Source organism: Pseudophryne corroboree, chromosome 1 (genome assembly GCF_028390025.1).
Source record: "Pseudophryne corroboree isolate aPseCor3 chromosome 1, aPseCor3.hap2, whole genome shotgun sequence".
Taxonomy (NCBI): Eukaryota; Metazoa; Chordata; class Amphibia; order Anura; family Myobatrachidae; genus Pseudophryne; species Pseudophryne corroboree.
In genome coordinates this window covers 1101548813-1101573196 of record NC_086444.1, presented here as the reverse complement: position 1 = coordinate 1101573196, position 24384 = coordinate 1101548813, and the positions used below count along the sequence as shown (strand labels likewise).

At 45.9% G+C, this 24384-nt stretch overlaps 1 protein-coding gene across 1 annotated transcript in view; it reads left to right on the top strand.

The window, feature by feature from the left end:
* The window catches only part of CCKAR (cholecystokinin A receptor), a 109359-nt gene that overhangs the window by 65824 nt on the left and 19151 nt on the right, over positions 1–24384 (top strand). The window contains exon 4 of the mRNA XM_063922157.1: positions 22945–23063. Within this exon, the coding sequence (XP_063778227.1) occupies positions 22945–23063 (119 nt within the window). The remainder of the gene's footprint in view (positions 1–22944; positions 23064–24384) is intronic.

Here is a 24384-nt window from a genome sequence, read left to right as displayed (position 1 = left end):
GCAGCTCCGAATGCAGCCACATCTCGCAAATGTAAGCAAGCTCAATATTGCGCAATAGCAAACGTATACATCTTCCCTTATCTCCGGGAGGATAGATCTCGGACTGTTCTCTCCATATATGAAATGGGTGTTTCTGGGAGGCAACTGGATGGACGCATGGAAGAGAACCATCACAGCTGCGTTTGTCTAAGGATCAGGCCCTAAGAGCATATCAAAAAGGAAGTAACAAGTCCATTAATGCAAAACTTGTAACAAAAACAATACCTCATACACTACACTCCTCCCATCATATATACATTCTTACACAGCAATTAGAAGGCTGAATTCATTTTCATAAAGTCTTTGTGGTGCCATCTGAACTCTGGATAATGTTGCTGAATCCATCGGACTACAGTATGAGATTCCATAGGTTGTTTCTCAACCATAGGGTTTATTTCCTCCTTCAAGTTGAATCATTGTGTTCCAGCTCACGTTCTGAAAGAGCATCAGTCAATGTTCCTGCCTCCATTATTGTTTTTACTGCAGGAGGAACTGGTAAGGATGTGTCCTTCACACGAGTTAGGATTCTTCCTTGACTCATCTGACTCACAGGATTCAATAGTCTGGTCAACATAGTATTTCTACATCACTTCTTCCACCTCATACAACAGTAGTTCAGTTTTGGAAACCACGTTACTATCTAGTCACATATACAGATGGGTCCACGGTTATCTTGACTAGTTTTCTGCGCCTAGGCACAAGATTACTTATTAGCATAAACCCTTCATCTATTGTTCTCAACTGCAATACAATACAGAGAACAATACAGCAGGGGATTAAGTCATTAGAGCAGGGGTATTTAATCCTATTAAAGGTCAAGATAAACGTGGACCCATCTGTATCTGCCCTGTAATCATTATCATGCACTTCCCAGCCGATGTTGAAATCTCAGATATGCTTCTTATAAATTTATTTTAACTCTTTTGCTATGCACCTCCTTCCCCACATTTACTTTCAATAAATCTCATTGTGACCTCATGTTTCTCTGCATAAACAACATGACAGAAGACTGAGCAGTAGTCGATAAACAAGAAATTATCAATGTTATGTTGTAACGGCACCATTCATAACTCATTCCCTTAATCACTCTATCAAAGTTTGTATGGATATTACAGTCAGATTATTGGTGGCTGGGTGGTGAAGAACCACTGTAACATGCCTAATTCCATTCTCCTTAATGAACCGTTGGAATTCTGCTGACACAAGCTGTAGTCCATTGTTACTGCAAATTTGTTCTGGTTAACCCATATCTAGCAAAAATAGCTGTGAGAATGGATAGAGGTTTCTCAGATGTGATGGACTTCATTTTGATCACTTCCAGCCATATACAGTGAGTATCATTTGCAATGGAGATCATTCAGTACAAAATCGGTCCTCCAAAATATAAATGCACCCTCTGCTGTGAGGAAGATGGCATAACCTTGGGTTGTAATGGTGACACTGGTGGGGTGTTTAAATTTTTTGTCATCCCTTTAGTCCAGTCTTCAATTTGACCATCGATACCAGACAAATACATACAACTTCTTGCAACATTCTTCATATTAACAGTTATCAAGTGACCATCATGCAATTTATACAAGATAGTACTTTGACATTTAGGAGGAATCTCACACAGGGTTCTGTGGCATACTGACAATTAGTCTCTCCGGCCAGAAAATCTGTGATAAAAACATAGGATTTCAAAACTTGGGTAAAGCCAACCACACAGTGCGGGGGCTTGGGGCTTAGCACATATAAACATACATATTATGCTGTATGTAAAATACATGCTGGTAGCCCTGTGTATATTAAGCTGCCATGTGGCACCGGGGACTCAACATTAGGTTTCACTCTCCTTCTAAGTCCACCCCCAGACTCCTGTGAAACTAGCCAATGGGAGTCTGGTGGCAAGCTTAGAAGGAGAGCGAATCCTAATGATGCTGGTTTCTGGGTGCTGCACGGTGGCTTAATACAGTGCTGCCGATCTTGAGACCAAAATGCCGGAGGCCCCTAATAAATGAGATCCGGTCTGAAGATCGACACTGTCTAGGTCGACAATGTTTAGGTCGACCACTATAGGTTGACAGTCACTAGGTCGACAGGGCTGGAAAGTCGACAGGTCAAAAGGTCAACATGAGTTTTTAAAAAAAAAATTACGTTTTTGAAACTTTTTCATACTTAACGATCCACGTGGACTACGACTGGAATGGTAATCTTGCGCGAAGCATGGCGAGCCATGCGAGAGGATACGGTGCACTAATTCGGCTTCCCGGTCACTGTACGCAGAAAATGACACAAACCCCCCCCCAACAACTCATGTCGACATTTCGACCTAGAAACCCTGTCGACCTTCCAACCCTGTTGACCTAGTGACTGTCGACCTATAGTGGTCGACCTAAACATTGTCGACCTAGACACTGTCGATTTGATGATCCACACCCTAATAAATACAAGAAAATAATAATCCACAATGCCAGCACACAGTCAGTACGGGATCAGTACGAAATCCCGCTGGACGGGATCCCGGTGTTCGAAATACCGACACCGTAATCCCAACCAGCACAATCCCGCCAGGGGTGGTGAGCGCTCGCCACGCTGCGGGCACGGTGCCTCGCTACGCTCGGCACACTAATTTATTCTCCCTCTATGGGTATCGTGGACACCCACGGAGGGAGAATATGTCGGGATTGTGCCGGTCGGGATTCCGGTGTCGGTATTTCGACAGGCGGGATTCCGTCCGGCGGGATCTTGACCGCATCCCGTCAGTACACCTCCTCATTGCCTCATATACAACCAGATCACCACCAGTATGACCTATAGAGCCAAATTCATCAATACAGCCTCAGTTTATAGCCTTATAAAAGCAAAGCACATAGCTAAAATGCTTACATGCAGTAGTTGTATCTGTATAATATATCCCATATAGTATTCTATGACACAGAGAGTAGGCAGTAGTCTTCACTTCTTTGGTCTGTTCTTAAGGGTGTGGTACAAAAAAGTTGGCATGCGGAATGTTGATATGGATGAGAAGTCAACATTTGCATAATGTCACAATTACCAGAATGTAGACATGTTTGCTGATGTGACAGCAGTCTTATTTAGCCAATAGGAGAGCGGGTCTTCAGAAAAGGGACATGTCATTAATCTACAAAACTCTATAAATAATCTGTGCTGCTTTTAATATTTTCATTATTTAACTGGCAGATGAAGGTCAGATGAAGATCAAACTGTGGTCATACCTAAAAATAAAGCTTTTAGTAAGGTAATGACTGATGCGTCATACGCACAGTATCCCAATAAAGAAAGGGAAGTGGTTACAATACAGCTACTGACGCCAGAATCCCACTAGCGGTGAAATCCCGCTGCCAGAATACCTGTGCCACAGCCTATTCTCCCTGTGTGGGTGTCCACGACTGCCATAGAGGGAGAATTTAACCTGCGGCGAGTCACCATGCCCGCAAGGGTCTTTCTAGAGCTCGCCCTGCTGCTGGCATACTGGTGGCCGGGATGCCGCTGACGGTATACTGACGCCCGCATCCCGGCTGCCGGTATTTCCTACTGAACCCAAAGAAAAGTGCTAATTTTGTTACTTTTTTTTGATGATCTATTTGCTTAGAGATACAGTATACAGATGTAGCCACCTTTATCTTGACCGATTCTCCGCCTAGACGGGCGTTTAGTCACGCTAAGGCGATAGCTTAGCTTGCTGAGTTTAATCACAGGCAGGTGCGTTGAGGCGATTCTAGATACTCAGCATGCATTACACATCACCACCACTGGGTGGCTAATGCTCCACTAATCCAGTACTTTCGATCGTATAGCGGCGGATTGATCTACAGCTCTGGCAAATGGTCAGTGACAACTGTAATGTTAATAGATGGTGACCAATGGTCAGACGGTGAGAGTTCTCAATATAAATAAAAAGTTTGTACAGACACAAATGAACATGTTAAAAAACTTGTGTATGCAGACGCAAGATTGTGTATGGAGACGCAACTAATTGTGTAAAAGAAAGTATGTACAATGCATAAACACCGTGCTTTTGAAATACATGTACAGTATGAGCGTAAGAGTTCCCGTGACATTCACTTTATTATAATATTTTTCTTTGTTATACCTTCAAAGGAAGGGTGCACACAGTTTTCACATAAATCTTGCCTTGTAACCTGATCGGAACTCCCTACCTGTCTACTGCATGAACTGTGCAGGCTCCCAGGGGGGAAGGGGAAAGTGGGATGGGGGTAGAGCGAGGCAGTGGAAAATACTGTGTTCAAAGAACGGGCCAATGCTGAAGGAGCGTCAGAATCACCTAGCTAAAATACACAGGGTCGATAGGGATAAGCGAGGTCTATGCACATAACGATACACCAGACCCCATCGCATCACAAAGTGACAAAATGTCTGAGGCACATGAACCCCCGCCTTGTAGCATTATGTGCATAGTCCTTGCTTAACCCTATCACCCCTGTGTATTTAGCTAGGGGATTCCCACGCTCCTTCAGCACTGCCCCGTAGCCTGCAAAACCTATGCCGTCACTCGCTCCATAGCTGAGTGCTGACACAAGGCGGATGTTCATGTGCCTTGGACATTTTGTCAGTTTGTGATGCGATGGGGTCTGGGATTTCGTTAAGTGCATAGACCTCGCTTATCCCTATCGACCCTGTGTATTTTAGCTAGGGGATTCTGACGCTCCTTCAGCATTGCCCCATGACCTACAAAATCTGTGCTGTTACTTGCTCCATAGCCAAGGGGCCTGCATGGGGCAAGGAGTCACAGGCGGTAGCCATTTCAATTGAGTCTGCCCTGCTACAGAATTGTATGTGTACCGTATGGTGCATAGAACCTTAACAGTACAACCGCTCCTGCAGCTTTGCCCTGGTTTATGTGAATAACTCCCTCCATGTCTACTGCATGACCTGTGCAGGCTCCCAAGGGGGAAGGGCGATGGGCTAGCGGGAGGCAGTGGAAAATACAGTGCTTTTGAAATGTAAGTACTGTAGGAGTCCGAGTCCCCAGTATGTTCTTCTAGTGTACTAATTAGCACGAACAGCTTGTAACGTACAGTGGCAAGTTTAATCTTTCTATGTATAATGGAGAGATAAAAGCTCCTCCCTAAGTTCCTAGATGCCAAATCACCGTACTTAGTATCTCTATACAGTATGTTCTATTAGGGTACTAATTAGCACGAACAGCTTGTAACGTACAGCGGCAAGTTTAATCTTTCTATGTATAATGGAGAGAGATAAAAGCTCCTCAGTAACTTCCTGGATGCCAAATCACCGTCCTTAGTATCTATGTATAGTAGTTTCTACTAATGTAATAATTAGCACGAACAGCTTGTAACGTACAGTGGCAAGTTTAATCTTTCTATGTATAATGGAAAGATAAAAGCTCCTCTATAAGTTCCTAGATGCCAAATCACTGTCCTTAGTATCTCTGTACAGTATGTGCTACTAGTGCACTAATTAGCACAACAGCTTTTAACTGGATGCCAAATCACCGTACTTAGTATCTCTGTACAGTATGTTCTATTAGGGTACTAATTAGCACGAACAGCTTGTAACATACAGTGGCAAGTTTAATCTTTCTATGTATAATGGAGAGAGATAAAAGCTCCTCAGTAAGTTCCTGGATGCCAAATCACCGTCCTTAGTATCTATGTATAGTATTTTCTACTAGTGTATTAATTAGCATGAACTACTTGTAACGTACAGTGGCAAGTTTAATCTTTCTTTGTAAAATGGAGAGATAAAAGCTCCTCAGTAAGTTCCTGGATGCCAAATCACCGTCCTTAGTATCTCTGTACAGTATGTTCTACTAGTGTACTAATTAGCATGAACAGCTTTTAACTGGATGCCAAATCACCGTACTTCGTATCTCTGTACAGTATGTTCTATTAGGGTACTAATTAGCATGAACAGCTTGTAACGTACAGCGGCAAGTTTAATCTTTCTATGTATAATGGAGAGAGATAAAAGCTCCTCAGTAAGTTCCTGGATGCCAAATCACCGTCCTTAGTATCTCTGTATAGTGTTTTCTATTAGGGTACTAATTAGCATGAACAGCTAATTAGTACCCTAATAGAACATACTGTACAGAGATACTAAGGATGGTGATTTGGCATCCAGGAACTTAGGGAGGAGCTTTTATCTCTCTCCATTATACATAGAAAGAATAAACTTGCCGCTGTACGTTACAAGCTGTTCGTGCTAATTAGTACACTAGTAGAACATACTGTACAGAGATACTAAGTACAGTGATTTGGCATCCAGGAACTCAGGGAGGAGCTTTTATCTCTCTCCATTGTAATCTTATTAAGTATAATGGAGAGAGATAAAAGCTCCTCCCTAAGTTCGTGGATGCCAAATCACTGTCCGTAGTATCTCTGTACAGCATGTTCTTCTAGTGTACTAATTAGCACGAGCAGCTTGTAACGTACAGTGGCAGGTTTGATCTTTCTATGTATAATGTAGAGAGATAAAAGCTCCTCCGTAAGTTCCTGGTTGCCAAATCACTGTCTTTAGTATCTCTATATAGTATTTTCTATTAGGGTACTAATTAGCACGGACAGCTAATTAGTACCCTAATAGAACATACTGTACAGAGATACTAAGTACAGTGATTTGGCATCCAGGAACTTACTGAGGAGCTTTTATCTCTCTCCATTATACATAGAAAGATTAAACCTGCCATGTACGTTACAAGCTGTTCGTGCTAATTAGTACCCTAATAGGACATTGTCAGACTTGGTTTTGTCTGTGTCCCCGGAGGGGGCGCTAGTGGGTCAGTGGAGGTGGATGGGAGAAAACGAGGAGGCTGGATTATGTTTCTGCGCATGAGCGCAATGATATTTATTAGACAGATGGTTCACAAAACGGCAGCAGAAAATAACAGTAGGAAATGCAAATGTCAATTGTACAGCGTGGCAGCTGAAAGTCTATGGTAACAGAATGAATGGTGACTGATGAAATGATAACCGGTAGTGATGATAACAGATGAGTGATAACTTGGCAGAGAATATTCCGGTATGGGAACCAGAGCAGATTAAAACATGGAACCAGCAGAGATGGTGTTGTATGGCAAACCTGGTAGCAGAGGCAGGAGTCTGACTATGTCCACAGTGCAGGTGATGAGGCACTGGCAGCATGCAAGCTGCATCACAGGTGGGGAGATGGAACACACCTGGAGTCAGTCTCTACTGCTAGGCTAAAGCACACAGAGATGGTGGTGAGTGTGAAGCCTGTAGATGGAAGCAGGTATTGCTGGGGCTTGTAGTTCCACGGAGCTGTGAGAAGTAACCAGGAGTACAGAGTCTCAGGTAGATAGCCAGGAACACGGAACAGCAGGTAGGTATCCAGGTACACGGAGGAAACAGGAACCAGATCCTTACACATGAGTCGCAGGAGTGACACAAAGTTCAGGATGCCTGCAGACTGATCCTGCAGCTTCATATATACCCCCTGTTGCACAGTCATTGGTGGAGTGAGGAAAAGTGGGTGCGGCCAAGCACCGGATTGGCCGCCGTATGCTGACTGCTGGAGGCTGTCATGGCGGCGCCCATGCCGCGGCCCAGCGGGAACGCGGCGTGCTACACGCCCGCTGTCACAGGAGCGCTCCCAGGCCCAGGATGGCGTCTGATGGCAGAGACGCGGATGACAGATGGACGCAGGGACCCAGGACGGAGTCCGCAGCGGCGGACAGATGTCAGCTTGGTGAGTCGATTCCTGACAGTACCCCCCCCTTTAAGGGTGGGCACCGAACACCCACGTGGCTTGGAAGGATGAGTGTTATGGAAGACACGGACCAACCTTGGAGCATGGACATCCAACGAATTTACCCAACTTCTCTCCTCTGGGCCATAACCGGACCAATCGACAAGGTATTGAAGACGTCCATACCGGCAACGGGAATCCAGAATCTTGCCAATCTCGAACTCCACGCCCCGCTGAGTTCGAACTTTGGGACCAACTGGAAGAGCTCTTTGGAAACGATTCAGGACTAAAGGTCTGAGGAGAGAAACATGAAAAGCATTAGGTATTCGCAGAGAAGGTGGTAACTTCAGCTTGTAGGCCACAGGGTTGATGACTCTTTCGACAGGAAAGGGACCAATGAAACGTGGTGCAAATTTCATAGACGGGACCCTAAGACGGAGGTTCCGGGTAGACAGCCAAACCTTGTCCCCAGGTTTCAGGCTAGGAACTGCACGTCTTTTGCGATCAGCAAAGTATTTATACCGGCTGGAGGCCTTTTTGAGAGAAGTGTGAATCTTCCTCCAGATTGAAGAAAACTGACTCAGGGCAGTAGTGGCAGCAGGAACATCCATGTGAGGGAGTTCTTGGAAATCTGGAACACGAGGATGTTGCCCATACACTGCAAAGAATGGAGTTGTCTCAGTAGCAGTGTGGTAGCGGAAGTTGTGGGCAAACTCGGCCCATGGGAGCAGATCAAACCAGTCATCCTGAGAAGATGAAACATACAACCTCAAAAATGTCTCTAGTTCTTGATTTACCCTCTCTGTCTGCCCATTCGTCTGAGGGTGGTAAGATGACGAGAACTTCAGTTTAACCTGCATGGCAGAACAGAGAGCCCTCCAAAACCTCGCTACAAACTGTACACCTCGGTCGGATATTATTTCTGAGGGTAGACCATGTAAGCGGAAAATCTCCCGTAGGAAGATTTGGGCGAGTTTTGGGGCAGAAGGGAGACCCTGGAGAGGAACAAAATGGGCCATCTTGGTAAATCTGTCCACTACAACCCAGATGGTATTGTATCCTTGAGAAGGAGGAAGGTCGGAGATAAAGTCCATGGACAGGTGTGACCAAGGGCGACTAGGAACAGACAATGGTTGTAACTGACCTGCTGGAGACTGACGAGGAGTCTTGTGCTGCACACACTTAGGACAGGATGCCACGAAATCCTTGATGTCAGCTTTCATCTTTGGCCACCAGTATGTCTCAGAGAGGAACTTGAAGGTTTTCAGAACACCGGGATGACCAGTGAACTTGGATTGATGGGCCCAAGACAGCAACTTGGGACGGAGTTCTGGGGAAACAAAAGTCTTACCAGGAGGAGGAGCTGGGGAGACTTGAGATGCAGCAAATACCACTGGACTCAGGATAGAATGTGGAACTGAGTCAGGCGTTTCCTCTTCGGATTCCATAGATCGGGATAAGGCGTCAGCTTTAACATTCTGCGAACCTGGGCGGAAATGAAGCTTAAAGTTAAAACGTGAGAAAAACATAGCCCACCTGGACTGGCGAGGATTAAGGCACTGGGCTGCCTTTAAATATAGCAAATTTTTATGATCCGTGTAGATGTTGAACGGATGTTTGGCCCCTTCCAGGAGATACCTCCATTCCTCGAGGGCCAGCTTAATCGCCAGTAGTTCTTGATCTCCAACGGAATAGTTAGCTTCTGCAGGGAGGAATTTACGAGAATAAAATCCACAGGGGTGGATTTTCCCATCAGTTCCCTTCTGGGAGAGAACAGCTCCAACTCCAACTGTAGAGGCATCCACCTCCAAGTCGAACGGTCTGTTTACATCTGGCTGGGACAGAACTGGAGCAGACATAAAGGCCAGCTTGATTTTCTGGAAGGCCGCTAAAGCCTCTTCAACCAGTTGGAATGGTCTGCCCCTTTCCGAGTTAAGTTGGTAATAGGAGCGATGAGAGTGGAGAATCCCCGAATAAATTTCCTATAGTAGTTGGCAAATCCCAGGAACCGCTGAATAGACTTGAGAGAATTTGGAATGGACCAATTGGCAATGGCTTCCAACTTTGTCGGGTCCATCTGGAGATCCGATCCGGAAATTATATATCCCAGGAAGGGTATAGAGGAAACTTCAAAGGTACACTTGGATAGTTTACCGTAGAGCCGGTTCTCACGAAGACGTCGGAGGACTTCACGGACTTGTAGACGATGAGAGGGAAGATCTTGGGAGAAGATGAGGATATCATCCAGATAAACAACGAGGTATTTATACAGAACGTCACGGAAGATTTAGTTCACAAAGTGTTGGAACACTGCTGGGGCATTACTCAACCCGAATGGCATTACCAGGTACTCGTAATGACCATCTCGAGTGTTAAAAGCTGTCTTCCATTCGTCACCACTCCGGATTCTGATGAGGTTGTAGGCACCGCGGAGATCTAGCTTGGTGAAGATGCGGGCTCCTTTAACTCTGTCAAATAATTCGGTAATGAGTGGTAATGGATAACTATTTTTAATGGTAATGTCATTGAGACCCCGGTAGTCAATGCATGGACGCAGTCCTCCATCCTTCTTTTTAACAAAGAAGAAGCCTGCACCAGCGGGTGATGATGAAGGACGAATGAATCCCTTCTGTAAATTCTCCCTGATGTAGTCGCTCATCGCTTCAGTTTCGGGAACAGATAACGGGTAGGTACGCCCCCTAGGTGGCTTCTTGCCAGGAAGGAGATCGATGGGACAATCCCATTCTCTATGGGGCGGCAGGACATCCGCGGCTTTTTCACTGAAGACATCAGAGAAATCTTGATAAGCCGCAGGAAGACTTGACTGGGTTTTTACTTCAGTAGACTTGATTGGACAAACTTGGGCTAAACAGGACTGATGGCAATGTGAACCCCATGAAGTAAGTTGTAACGTTGACCAGTCAAACTGTGGATTGTGTAGCTGGAGCCAGGGCATGCCCAAAACGATCTCCTGGGTGGCTTGAGGAATGACTAAGAACTTTATTAATTCTGAGTGTAGGAACCCAACTCCCAAAACCACTGGTGCAGTTTGGTGAGAAATATTCCCCTTGGAGATTCGGCTACCATCCACGGCGGTAATGTAGACTGGGTAAGAAAGTTCACATACAGGCAAGCAAAATTTATTTACCGCAGCTTGGGTGATGAAATTTCCTGCGGCTCCACAGTCCACTAATGCTGATGCAGACTGAAGCCCAACTGAAGTCTCTAAAGTCACAGGAAGGATAAGGTCTTGATTAGAAGGAGCTTGTCTAGAAGATCCCAACTTGACTCCTCCTTTACAAGTCAGGATCTGGCGTTTCCCGAACGCACTGTGCAGGAATTAATCTGGTGACCTGCAGCCGCACAATAAAGACATAGTCTCTCACGAAGTCTTCTTGACCGCTCCTCAGGAGTTAGGCGGGACCTATTTATTTGCATAGGCTCATCAGAAGGTGGAGACTGGAACTGTACGGAAGGTATCATCCTTGATCTGCGTGGCTCACTCCGAGCACGTTCATTGTTGCGTTCGCGGATGCGAGAGTCCAACTTGATGCACAAGGAAATTAAATCGGACAATTGTACAGGAAGATCGCGGGTTGCCAGTTCGTCCTTGATCCGATCAGAGAGTCCATGCCAGAAAGCTGCTACCAGGGCTTGATTGTTCCACTGAATCTCTGCGGCCAACGTCTGGAACTGGATGACATATTGTCCCATACTACGGGTACCTTGACGAAGTTGGATTAGGTCGGCAGAAGCTGATGTTGCACGACCAGGCTCGTCAAAGATCCGTCTGAAGGTTGACACGAATTCTGCATAGTTGTTAATCAGAGGGTCGGCACATTCCCACAGAGGAGACACCCAACTCAAAGCAGATCCAGAAAGTAGAGAGATGATGTAGGCAACCTTGGATCTTGACGTGGGGAAATTATGTGACAACAATTCAAACTGGATTTCACATTGGTTGAGAAACCCGCGACATAACTTTGGGCTGCCATCATACTTGCTTGGCACGGGCAGGTGCAGACGTGACACTGGAGCTGATGCAGCCGGCATAGAAGGACTCACAGTACTGGCAGGTGCTGGAGTAACAGGAACTGTAGGAGTGTGTACACTAGGCAGGGATTGCTGTAGTGTATCTATCCGGGAGGACATCCCTTGCAGGAACTGGAACATCTGCTGCTGCGCAGCCTCTTGACCATCCAAACGGGAGACCAGATTTTGCAAGGCCTCTGACCCCACACTCCGTCCACCATCCGAGTCCATCGATCCTGAACTTACTGTCAGACTTGGTTTTGTCTGTGTCCCCGGAGGGGGCGCTAGTGGGTCAGTGGAGGTGGATGGGAGAAAACGAGGAGGCTGGATTATGTTTCTGCGCATGAGCGCAATGATATTTATTAGACAGATGGTTCACAAAACGGCAGCAGAAAATAACAGTAGGAAATGCAAATGTCAATTGTACAGCGTGGCAGCTGAAAGTCTATGGTAACAGAATGAATGGTGACTGATGAAATGATAACCGGTAGTGATGATAACAGATGAGTGATAACTTGGCAGAGAATATTCCGGTATGGGAACCAGAGCAGATTAAAACATGGAACCAGCAGAGATGGTGTTGTATGGCAAACCTGGTAGCAGAGGCAGGAGTCTGACTATGTCCACAGTGCAGGTGATGAGGCACTGGCAGCATGCAAGCTGCATCACAGGTGGGGAGATGGAACACACCTGGAGTCAGTCTCTACTGCTAGGCTAAAGCACACAGAGATGGTGGTGAGTGTGAAGCCTGTAGATGGAAGCAGGTATTGCTGGGGCTTGTAGTTCCACGGAGCTGTGAGAAGTAACCAGGAGTACAGAGTCTCAGGTAGATAGCCAGGAACACGGAACAGCAGGTAGGTATCCAGGTACACGGAGGAAACAGGAACCAGATCCTTACACATGAGTCGCAGGAGTGACACAAAGTTCAGGATGCCTGCAGACTGATCCTGCAGCTTCATATATACCCCCTGTTGCACAGTCATTGGTGGAGTGAGGAAAAGTGGGTGCGGCCAAGCACCGGATTGGCCGCCGTATGCTGACTGCTGGAGGCTGTCATGGCGGCGCCCATGCCGCGGCCCAGCGGGAACGCGGCGTGCTACACGCCCGCTGTCACAGGAGCGCTCCCAGGCCCAGGATGGCGTCTGATGGCAGAGACGCGGATGACAGATGGACGCAGGGACCCAGGACGGAGTCCGCAGCGGCGGACAGATGTCAGCTTGGTGAGTCGATTCCTGACAGACATACTGTACAGAGATACTAAAGACGGTAATTTGGCACCCAGGAACTTAGGGAGGAGCTTTTATCTCTCTCCATTATACTTAGAAAGATTACAATGGAGAGAGATTAAAGCTCCTCCCTAAGTTCGTGGATGCCAAATCACTGTCCTTAGTATCTCTGTACAGTATGTTCTACTAGTGTACTAATTAGCACGAACAGCTTGTAACGTACAGTGGCAAGTGTCATTTTTCTAAGTATAATGGAGAGAGATAAAAAACTCATCCCTATGTTCCTGGATGTCAAATTACCATGCTTAGCATTTCTGTACAGTATTTCCTATCTAGCCAGAAACCCTGCATCCTGTGCAAGGTAGGCGGACAACAGGAGGGGACCCGAAACACGGTTGCTTCCCGTTTCCCTTTCCAGTGTAACATAAACTAGTGGTTGATCTGCCCCGAAAGCCAAGAGTCTCCTCTTTTGTATGGTACCAGTCCTGAGTCTCTGGGACACCCAGAACCAGAGATATCAGTACGCAAAATGGACACATTTTCCCATAGACTATAATGGGCCCGTTAATTCAGACCAACCATGGGTTCCGACGCTTGCCATGAGCCTTGTGGGGGTCACAGAAACTTCGGGTTGGTACCCTCCGGTAGCTAATTGTCTCCCCTTCCATACCAACCTAGCGATGAAGGTTCCCACCTCCCACGCTGAGAGTCCCAAAGTGACAACCTTTTTTTTTTATATGTTCCCGTGACATTCACTTTATTATTTTTTTTCTTTGTTATACATTCAATGAAAGGGTGCACACAGGTTTCACATACATCAAAGTAAATCTGCAGCAGCGATTCATTCCGCTATATACAAATACACAGCGGTAATGAGTATAAATTAGTGTATTCCGACGCAACTAACTGAGCAACACAGTACTGTAGATCGTCGGCATTTGTGTATTGTACCTGACCTGAACTCCCTCCCTGTCCACTGCATGACCTGTGCAGGGTCCCAGGGGGGCAGGGCGATGGGGGTAGGGAGAGGCAGTGGAAAATACCGTGCTATTGAAATACAAGTATTAGCGTCCAAGTCCCCTAAGGCATAAACCAACAACAATGGGAAGGAAGTGCCAACCTTTTTTTTAATGTGCTCCTGTAACATTCACTTTATTATTATTTTTTTCTTTGTTATACATTCAATGGAAGGGTGCACACAGGTTTCACATAAATCAGAGGGGGCGGGGGATTTTCCTACATACAGTAGTATACTGTTGCACATGTCTTGTAACCTGGTCGGAACTCCCTCCCTTTCTACTGCATGTACTTTGCAGGCTCCCAGGGGGGAAGGGGAAAGTGGGATGGGGTAGGGTGAGGCAGTGGAAAATACAGTGTTCAAAGAAAAGGCATAATAAAAACCATGGGGAACTTTGCGGTGTATCGTTATGTGCAAAGACCTCACTTATCCCTATCACCCCTGTGTATTTTAGCTAGGGGATTCTGACGCTCCTTCAGCATTGCCCTGTGACCTACCAAATCTGTGCTGTTACTTGCTCCATAGCCGAGGGCCTCCATTGGGCGAGGAGTCACAGGCGGTAACCATTTCAATTGAGTCTGCCCTGCTACAGAATTGTATGTGTACCGTATGGTGCATAGAACCTTAACAGTACAACTGCTCCTGCAGCTTTGCCCTGGTTTATCTGAATAACTCCCTCCATGTCTACTGCATTACCTGTGCAGGCTCCCAGGGGGGAAAGGCGATGGGCTAGCAGGAGGTGGTGGAAAATACTGTGCTTTTGAAATGCAAGTACTGTATGAGTCCAAGTCCCCAGTATGTTCTTCTAGTGTACTAATTAGCATGAACAGCTTGTAAAGTACAGTGGCAAGTTTAATCTTTCTATGTAAAATGGAGAGATAAAAGCTCCTCAGTAAGTTCCTAGATGCCAAATCACCGTCCTTAGTATCTCTGTACAGTATGTTCTACTAGTGTACTAATTAGCACGAACAGCTTTTAACTGGATGCCAAATCACCGTACTTAGTATCTCTGAACAGTATGTTCTATTAGGGTACTAATTAGCACGAACAGCTTTTAACGTAAAGTGGCAAGTTTAATCTTTCTATGTATAATGGAGAGAGATAAAAGCTCAGTAAGTTCCTGGATGCCAAATCACCGTCCTTAGTATATCTGTATAGTATTTTCTATTAGGGTACTAATTAGCACGAACAGCTAATTAGTACCCTAATAGAACATACTGTACAGAGATACTAAGTACGGTGATTTGGCATCCAGGAACTTAGGGAGGAGCTTTTATCTCTCTCCATTATACATAGAAATAATAAACTTGCCGCTGTACGTTACAAGCTGTTCGTGCTAATTAGTACCCTAACAGAACATACCGTACAGAGATACTAAGTACGGTGATTTGGCATCCGGTAAAAAAGTTGTTCGTGCTAATTAGTACACCAGTAGAACATACTGTACAGAGATACTAAGGATGGTGATTTGGCATCTAGGAACTTACAGAGAAGCTTTTATATCTCTCCTTTGTACATAGAAAGATTAAACTTGCCACTGTACGTTACAAGCTGTTCGTGCTAATTAATACACTAGTAGAACATACTGTACAGAGATACTAAGGACGGTGATTTGGCATCTAGGAACTTACAGAGAAGCTTTTATATCTCTCCTTTGTACATAGAAAGATTAAACTTGCCACTGTACGTTACAAGCTGTTCGTGCTAATTAGTACACTAGTAGAACATAGAGTACAGAGATACTAAGGACGGTAATTTGGCATCCAGGAACTAAGGGAGGAGCTTTTATCTCTTTCCATTATACTTAGAAAGATTACAATGGAGAGATTAAAGCTCCTCCCTAAGTTCGTGGATGCCAAATCACTGTACATAGTATCTCTGTACAGTATTTTATACTAGTGTACTAATTAGCACGAACAGCTTGTAACGTACAGTGGCAAGTTTAATCTTTCTATGTATAATATAGAGAGATAAAAGCTCCTCCCTAAGTTCCTGGTTTCCAAATCACCGTCCTTAGTATCTCTGCATAGTATTTTCTATTAGGGTACTAATTAGCACAAACAGCTAATTAGTACCCTAATAGAACATACTGTACAGAGATACTAAGTACGGTGATTTGGCATCCAGGAACTTACTGAGGAGCTTTTATCTCTCTCCATTATACATAGAAAGATTAAACGTGCCGCTGTACGTTACAAGCTGTTCGTGCTAATTAGTACCCTAATAGAACATACTGTACAGAGATACTAAGTACGGTGATTTGGCATTCAGTTAAAAGCTGTTCGTGCTAATTAGTACCCTAATAGAAAATACTATACAGAGATACTAAGGACAGTGATTTGGCAACCAGGAACTTAGGGAGGAGCTTTTATCTCTTTATGTTATACTAGAAAGGTTAAACTTGCCACTGTACGTTACAAGCTGTTTGTGCTAATTAGTACACTAGAAGAACATACTGTACAGAGATACTAAGTACAGTGATTTGGCATCCAGGAACTGAGGGAGGAGCTTTTGTCTCTCTCCATTGTAATCTTATTAAGTATCATGGAGAGAGATAAAAGATCCTCCCTAAGTTCGTGGATGCCAAATCACTGTCCGTAGTATCTCTGTACAGCATGTTTTTCTAGTGTACTAATTAGCACGAACAGCTTGTAACGTACAGTGGCAGGTTTGATCTTTCTATGTATAATGTAGAGAGATAAAAGCTCCTCCTTAAGTTCCTGGTTGCCAAATCACTGTCTTTAGTATCTCTGTATAATATTTTCTATGAGGGTACTAATTAGCACGAACAGCTAATTAGTACCCTAATAGAACATACTGTACAGAGATACTAAGTACGGTGATTTGGCATCCAGGAACTTACTGAGGAGCTTTTATCTCTCTACATTATACATAGAAAGATCAAACCTGCCACTGTACGTTACAAGCTGTTCATGCTAATTAGTACCCTAATAGGACATACTGTACAGAGATACTAAAGACGGCAATTTGGCACCCAGGAACTTAGGGGGGAGCTTTTATCTCTCTCCATTATACTTAGAAAGATTACAATGGAGAGAGATTAAAGCTCCTCCCTAAGTTCGTGGATGCCAAATCACTGTCCTTAGTATCTCTGTACAGTATGTTCTACTAGTGTACTAATTAGCACGAACAGCTTGTAACGTACAGTGGCAAGTGTAATCTTTCTAAGTATATTGGAGAGAGATAAAAACTCATCCCTATGTTCCTGGATGTCAAATTACCATGCTTAGCATTTCTGTACAGTATTTCCTATCTAGCCAGAAACCCTGCATCCTGTGCAAGCTATGCGGACAACAGGAGGGGACCCAAAACACGGTTGCTTCCCGTTTCCCTTTCCAGTGTAACATAAACTAGTGGTTGGTCTGCCCCGAAAGCCAAGAGTCTCCTCTTTTGTATGGTACCAGTCCTGAGTCTCTGGGACACCCAGAACCAGAGATATCAGTACGCAAAGTGGACCCATTTTCCCATAGACTATAATGGGCCCGTTAATTCAGACCCACCATGGGTTCCGACGCTTTCCATGAGCCTTGTGGGGGTCACAGAAACTTCGGGTTGGTACCCTCCGGTAGCTAATTGTCTCCCCTTCCATACCAACCTAGCGATGAAGGCTCCCACCTCCCACGCTGAGAGTCCCAAAGTGCCAACCTTTTTTTTTTATATGTTCCCGTGACATTCACTTTATTATTTTTTTTTCTTTGTTATACATTCAATGACAGGGTGCACACAGGTTTCACATAAATCAAAGTAAATCTGCAGCAGCGATTCATTCCGCTATATACAAATACACAGCGGTAATCAGTATAAATTAGTGTATTCCGACGCAACTAACTGAGCAACACAGTACTGTAGATCGTCGGCATTTGTGTATTGTACCTGACCTGAACTCCCTCCCTGTCCACTGCATGACCTGTGCAGGCTCCCAGGGGGGAAGGGTGATGGGGGTAGGGAGAAGCAGTGGAAAATACCGTACTCTTGAAATACAAGTATTAGCATCCGAGTCCCCTAAGGCATAAACCAACACCAATGGGAAGGAAGTGCCAACCTTTTTTTAATGTGTTCCTGTAACATTCACTTTATTATTATTTTTTTCTTGTTATACATTCAATGGAAGGGTGCACACAGGTTTCACACTTTCACATAAATCAGAGTGGGCTGTTGCACATGTCTTGTAACCTGATCGGAACTCCCTCCCTGTCTACTGCATGTACTTTGCAGGCTCCTAGGGGGGAAGGGGAAAGTGGGATGGGGGTAGGGCGAGGCAGTGGAAAATACCGTGTTCAAAGAAAAGGCATAATCCAAACCATGGGGAACTTTGCGGTGTATCGTTATGTGCATTGAACTCGCTTATCCCTATCACCCCAGTGTATTTTAGCTAGGGGATTCTAACGCTCCTTCAGCATTGCCCCGTAGCCTGCTAAATCTTTGCTGTTACTTGCAAAATCTTTGCTGTTACTTGCTCCATAGCCGAGTGCCTCCATGGAGCTAGGAGTCACAGGCGGTAGCCATTTCAATTGAGTCTGCCCTGCTATAGAATTGTATGTGTACCGTACGGTGCATAGAACCTTGACAGTAGAAACTCTCCTGCAGCTTTTCCCTGCTTTATGTAAAACTTGTGTTTTGTCAGTTTGCTATGCGATCGAGCCCGGTGTAACGTAATGTGCATAGACCTCGCTTATCTCTGTCGCCCCTGTGTATTTTGGCTAGGGGATTGTGACGCTCCTTCAGCATTGCCCCGTAGCCTGCAAAACTTATACCATCTCTCACTCCATATCCGAGCGCTGCCTGCCACATGGTGGGGGTTCAGGGGCGGTGGCCATTTTGCCAGTATGCTATGCGATCGAGTCCGGTGTACCGTAATGTGCATAGACCTCACTTATTCCTATCGCCCCTGTGTATTTTAGCTAGGGGATTGTGACGCTCCTTCAGCATTGCCCCATAGCCTGAAAAATCTGGACTGTTACTTGCTCTGTAGCCTAGGGCCTCCATGGGGCAAGGCGTCATAGGTGGTAGCCATTTCTATTGAGTCTACCCTTCTACAGAATTGTATGTGTACTGTACGGTGCATAGAACCTTAACAGTAGAACCGCTCCTGCAGCTTTGCCCTGGTTTATGTGAATAAAAAAAATAATAAAGTGTCTGGAAAAAACTAACATGCATTCGTACTTTAGGAATCGAACCCGGGACTCTGAGTATAGGAAGTGGAACACTTCACCACTTCGTCACAGACAGATGAATAAATCCAATGGTTTTGATTATGCTGTAATGGCTACGGGATTAGGACGCTAACATACTGTACAAAATTCCTAATCTCAAGAGGCAATAGTGACCTTCTAACACGTCCATTTGCGACAGTGTACACTACTGGTTTTATGTTGTTTTGTCTGCGGGACTTGGACGCTCACATATTCATAAAGTACTGTAGATGGATCATATACTGTATGCTGTACCTGTATGCTGTACTATTTGCATCTGTACCGTATATACTGTATTAAATAATGCAGCGTAATGAGTATTTACTGTATTAAATATTGCAGTGTAATGATTATTTACTGTATGCAGCGTAATGAGACGCCTTAGTAAAGTAGTCCTTATTATATATTTCAGTATTGTATTTTACGGGAGACCACACGCATGCGCAGTGGTGATTGTAAAAAGCGACATCTGGTGGATGATCACAGTTATTACATGTAAAGGTAACGCCAAACGCTCTCCGTGCGATTAGGTACGCCTCTCTGTGACTAGGCGCGCCTCCCTACACCCCGGGACGCTGCGTATGCTCGATCGGGACAAACGCCTCAGCCAGTCAAAATAAAGGTGGCTACATCTGTACTGTATAGGGCCTGATGCAGAGGCTTTATTGCATGCTCTATTGCGTGCCTGACTATTGCTATGGATTTCCGCCAGCATTCAGAGTCAGCCGTATCTATGAGGCTGACCACCCCTGTACATCTGCATGTATTATCAACCGCCATTATCAACATAGATTTGCAACAACCCTATCCTGTGTGTAAGCAATCTGTCTAAAATTGCAGGATCTATGGGGGTCATTCCGAGTTGATCGTAGCTGTGCTAAATTTAGCACAGCTACGATCATCTTCCCTGAGCACAGTGGCGATGCTTTTGTATTTCAGGAGTTACTCCCGGCCAGCGCAGCTCCTGCGGCTGGCTGGGAGTTGATCTTCGCTGCCGCTGGCCGCAGCAGCTGCGTGAGACATCACGCAGGCGCCACAGCCCGCCTCCCCCAACGGTCTGGCCACGCCTGCGTTGGCCGGACCGCGTCTCCTAAACAGCGGCTTAACGCCGCCGTTCAGCCCCCTCCCGCCCAGCAGGCGCCACGGCCCGCCCCCCCAATGGTCTGGCCACCCCTGCGTTGGCCGGACCGCGCCCCCTAAACAGCGGCTTAACGCCGCCGTTCAGCCCCCTCCCACCCAGCGACCGCCTCTGTCTCAGAGGCGATCGTTAGGCAGCGACGACAGCCATGCGCGGTTCCGACCCGATTGCTGCACTGCGACAAACTGCAGCGAGCGATCGGGTCGGAATGACCCCCTATGTACAGTATATGCTTGCTTCTGAATAGATCAGAATTGTCTGCACTACACGCAGGGACGGTGCTAGAGTGTTTGGCGTCCCCCTGCAAATGCTAAATTTGCGCCCTCCCATTCGTAAAAAAGGGACAGCGCGCACTGCAAAAGGGGTATGGTCACACAAGGAAGGGGTGTGACCACAATGCTACCCACAATTCAAATTACGCCACACAGTATTACAATCTTATTCACATTAACCCAAACGTAGTGCCCCTGATTCACATTATGCCACATAATAGTGCCCCTTAATCACATTTAAAATCGATGACAGGGCCAGTTCTAGACCTTGAGGTCAAGGTGACTGTTCCCTTTGGTGCCCGCCATGCTTACAGCAGGGACAGTGCACGCCTGTCACATTGGGGGTAATTCCAAGTTGATCGCAGCAGGAAATTTTTTAGCAGTTGGGCAAAACCATGTGCACTGCAGGGGAGGCAGATTTAACATGTGCAGAAAGAGTTAGATTTGGGTGGGTTATTTTGTTTCTGTGCAGGGTAAATACTGGCTGCTTTATTTTTACACTGCAAATTAGATTGCAGATTGAACACACCCCACCCAAATCTAACTCTCTGCACATGTTATATCTGCCCCCCCCCCTGCAGTGCACATGGTTTTGCCCAACTGCTAAAAAATTTCCTGCTGCGATCAACTTGGAATTACCCCCCTTATGTCATGTACAGCCCATTATACATATTATAGGGGTCATTGAGACCCCGATGCAATAGCGGCCCGCAGCTCAGTTTGCCAGTGGCAGCAAACTGCGCATGCACCGCAGCGGGCGTGAGGCCATACACATTGCGGTTGCTTTCCCAATGGATGTGATCACAATGTTATTGACAGGCGACAGCACAGCGGGGTTAAGGCGTTGCAGGGGTGGTGCCGGAACACGCCGGGACGTCACACACAGCCGCTCGCAAAAAATGGCTGCTGACCGCCAGGCTGCACAGCCAAGGGTCAACCTTAGATCATATGCGTCCGCAATCTAATAGCGGATGCATCAGGAGGCGGCGCCACTCATGCTGGCCGGTCTTGCCTTGTGCTGGGCGGCCCTCAGCATGTGCAAAGATGAACGCAGATCTGGTTGCATATGCAGCGATCTGCGTTCATCTCTGAATAACCCCCTATGCCAGGTACAGCTCTCATTCCCTCCACACGGACTGGCAGGAGGTCCCGGCTCGGGTACTGCTCCTACTCTCCCTTCTCCGCCTCCGGTTTCCTCACAGGCTCCGTTACTCCAGCAGCAGCGGTTGTAGGATGTCGGCAGTAACGACGAGAGGTGGGGAGGGAGCGGGTACTAATTACCCGGGCCTTGGACTAATGGAGGGGCCCAGCGGGGGCCCTGGTCCGCTGCACTCCCACCCCCCTTCTTACTGGGCAGCAGCATAAACTCTCATTTTGGCAGCACAGTACATGCTGCTACTGCTGAGCCTCTGCCTATTCCTGTGTTGACCCTGGCTGAGGGCTGGGGGCTCAGGAATCAGGCACTTTTTTTTTTTTTACTTTTTCCATAAGGGGGCGTGGCCACACCTCCCGCAATTAGGTCACGGCCACAAAACATCTCGGCAGCACGGGATGTCGGCGGCGGCAGCGGAGCTGTGTGTTGGCTGAGGCCACACACTGCCTGCAGTCTGTCTGAGGAGCAGGAGGGGGAGGGAGCCGTGCTACATGCTGCCAGCGCTGCTACCTGTTATCCAGTTTGACAGGCGCAGCGGCAGCCGGCAACAGCAGGGTAGCAGAGCAGGGAGAGCGTCTCTTCAGCTTGGTGCCTCCCTGCACTGCATACCCTTGCTGAGCGGGTAGCGCCGGCTCTGACTACACACCTCTGGCAAGCTTATGCTCAGTGTGGATGCCCAGGTACACCCATTTAGCTGCAGATGGAGATCTGGCTGACTTATGTGCTACAGATATGTCCTCATACATCTTTGGTGCAGTCACACCAGACAGCCCCACTTAGCACGCCAGGTCAAGCTAGACTCTGCTAGTATCGGGCATCTCTTACCAAATAAGACACTATTTTGGTGAAAATAAGGAGAATTGTACGGGTCCTGTCAACGCACTCACGCCAGGCATCTCCTACTGCATGGCGTATTGAGGCTAGATGTATGAGTACACTTCTGTACTTAGCTCCACGGTTTCACAATGTTAGCTGCAGATACATGTGCAGTGGCTCTAAATCAGGCTCATAATCATCGACCCAATACGTACAAATATATATTATTTTGGTGCTGCTGTTTCTATTAAAGTAGCCTGTACTATAACTGATTTTATCATGTTCTGATTTTATGGTGTCTGTACAAATAGTTTTACAGTATTGTTTTTTGTATTTGTGTTTTAGGTATATCCTCCTCTTGTTAATTTTGTTCCTTATCCCTGGGATTGTCATGACAATCGCTTATGCTCTGATATCGGTGGAGTTGTACAGAGGGATCCAGTTTGAAGTGAATCAAAAGAAAGGTAAGAGCGCCTATCAGTACATAGAAATAAAATGGTAACTTGGTCATTGTAAATGTTCTAGACAATTCCAATTGAGATGTATAGTTTATAAGATTAAGGGTTTATGTACTAAGGGGTATATTTACTAAGCCTTGGGTGGAGATAAAGTCCCAGCCAAACAGCTCCTGACTGCCATGCCACAGGCTGGGTTGGTTTGAAAAATGACCGTTAGGAGCTGATTGGCTGGTACTTTATCTTCTTCCACTTTATATCCATCCAAGGCTTAGTAAATAGACCCCTGAGCGTCAGGTCAGACCCAGAACTTCCGATCCTGTTTAAGCTCGAAATTTAAAAGTGCAATGATTTTAATATCAAAACAGGGATTGTAAAATCATTGCCCTTTGAAATTTTCTCCATCACGCTCTTTCTCCCCTTTCTTTCCTTCTCTCTCTCTCTCTCTCTCTCTAACACCCTCTCTCTCTCGACAGAAAAAAAGAGAAAGAAACTCTCTTGTTGGGGCATTCTTGTCTATAAAAAAATGGAATTAGTTAAAACGTAACTTTTATTAGTACTAATTAGAATAGATATACGATAGCCTCTGAGATAAATTTTACATGAGGCATTACACTAGAATGAAATTTCTAGTGTTGCCGAAAATATCAGGAATATTTCTCTTTCTTCCTTCTATCCGGTCACAACTGCGGCAGGATCCGCTCACCGCTGTACACTGTGACTGTATGTCACACACAGCAGGCAGCAGCGGCTCTCCACAAGCTCACCGGAACTTTGTTCTACCCCTCACCAGCTCTATTCCTCTCCTCTGCCCACACCTCATCTCATCTCTCTACCTCTCCAATCCAAAGTCCTCTCATTAGATCATGTGTCAGCAGTGGCCCTGCACTGAATTTAATTAATTAAATTCATCAGGGACAATCTGACTCCATGTTTCTAATAGCAGACATTCTATATACCCACCATCTCCTCTCTAGAGTGCCGGCTCTGCGGACACGGTCACACTATCATCACTGCGACCCTTTGCATATGACAGAGCAGCAGCTGCCCTACAGAGCTCATACACTGTGAGACCTTCTTTTCTATCACCCCTGAATGTACCCATGCATGGTTTTATTGTGGTAGATACATCATTGAATCTAAACTAATCAGTAATATTTTCACTGCTAGCTAACTTATACATTGTATCTATGCGGAATACTTATTTTGAACTGCACTTTAATGATTCTGATTTGTTTCATTACCCCCACCCCTACACAGCAGTATTGTATCACATTATGTTTTACATTGATACATTGTTAGCCAGTTCAGCAACACACTATTGTTTGTT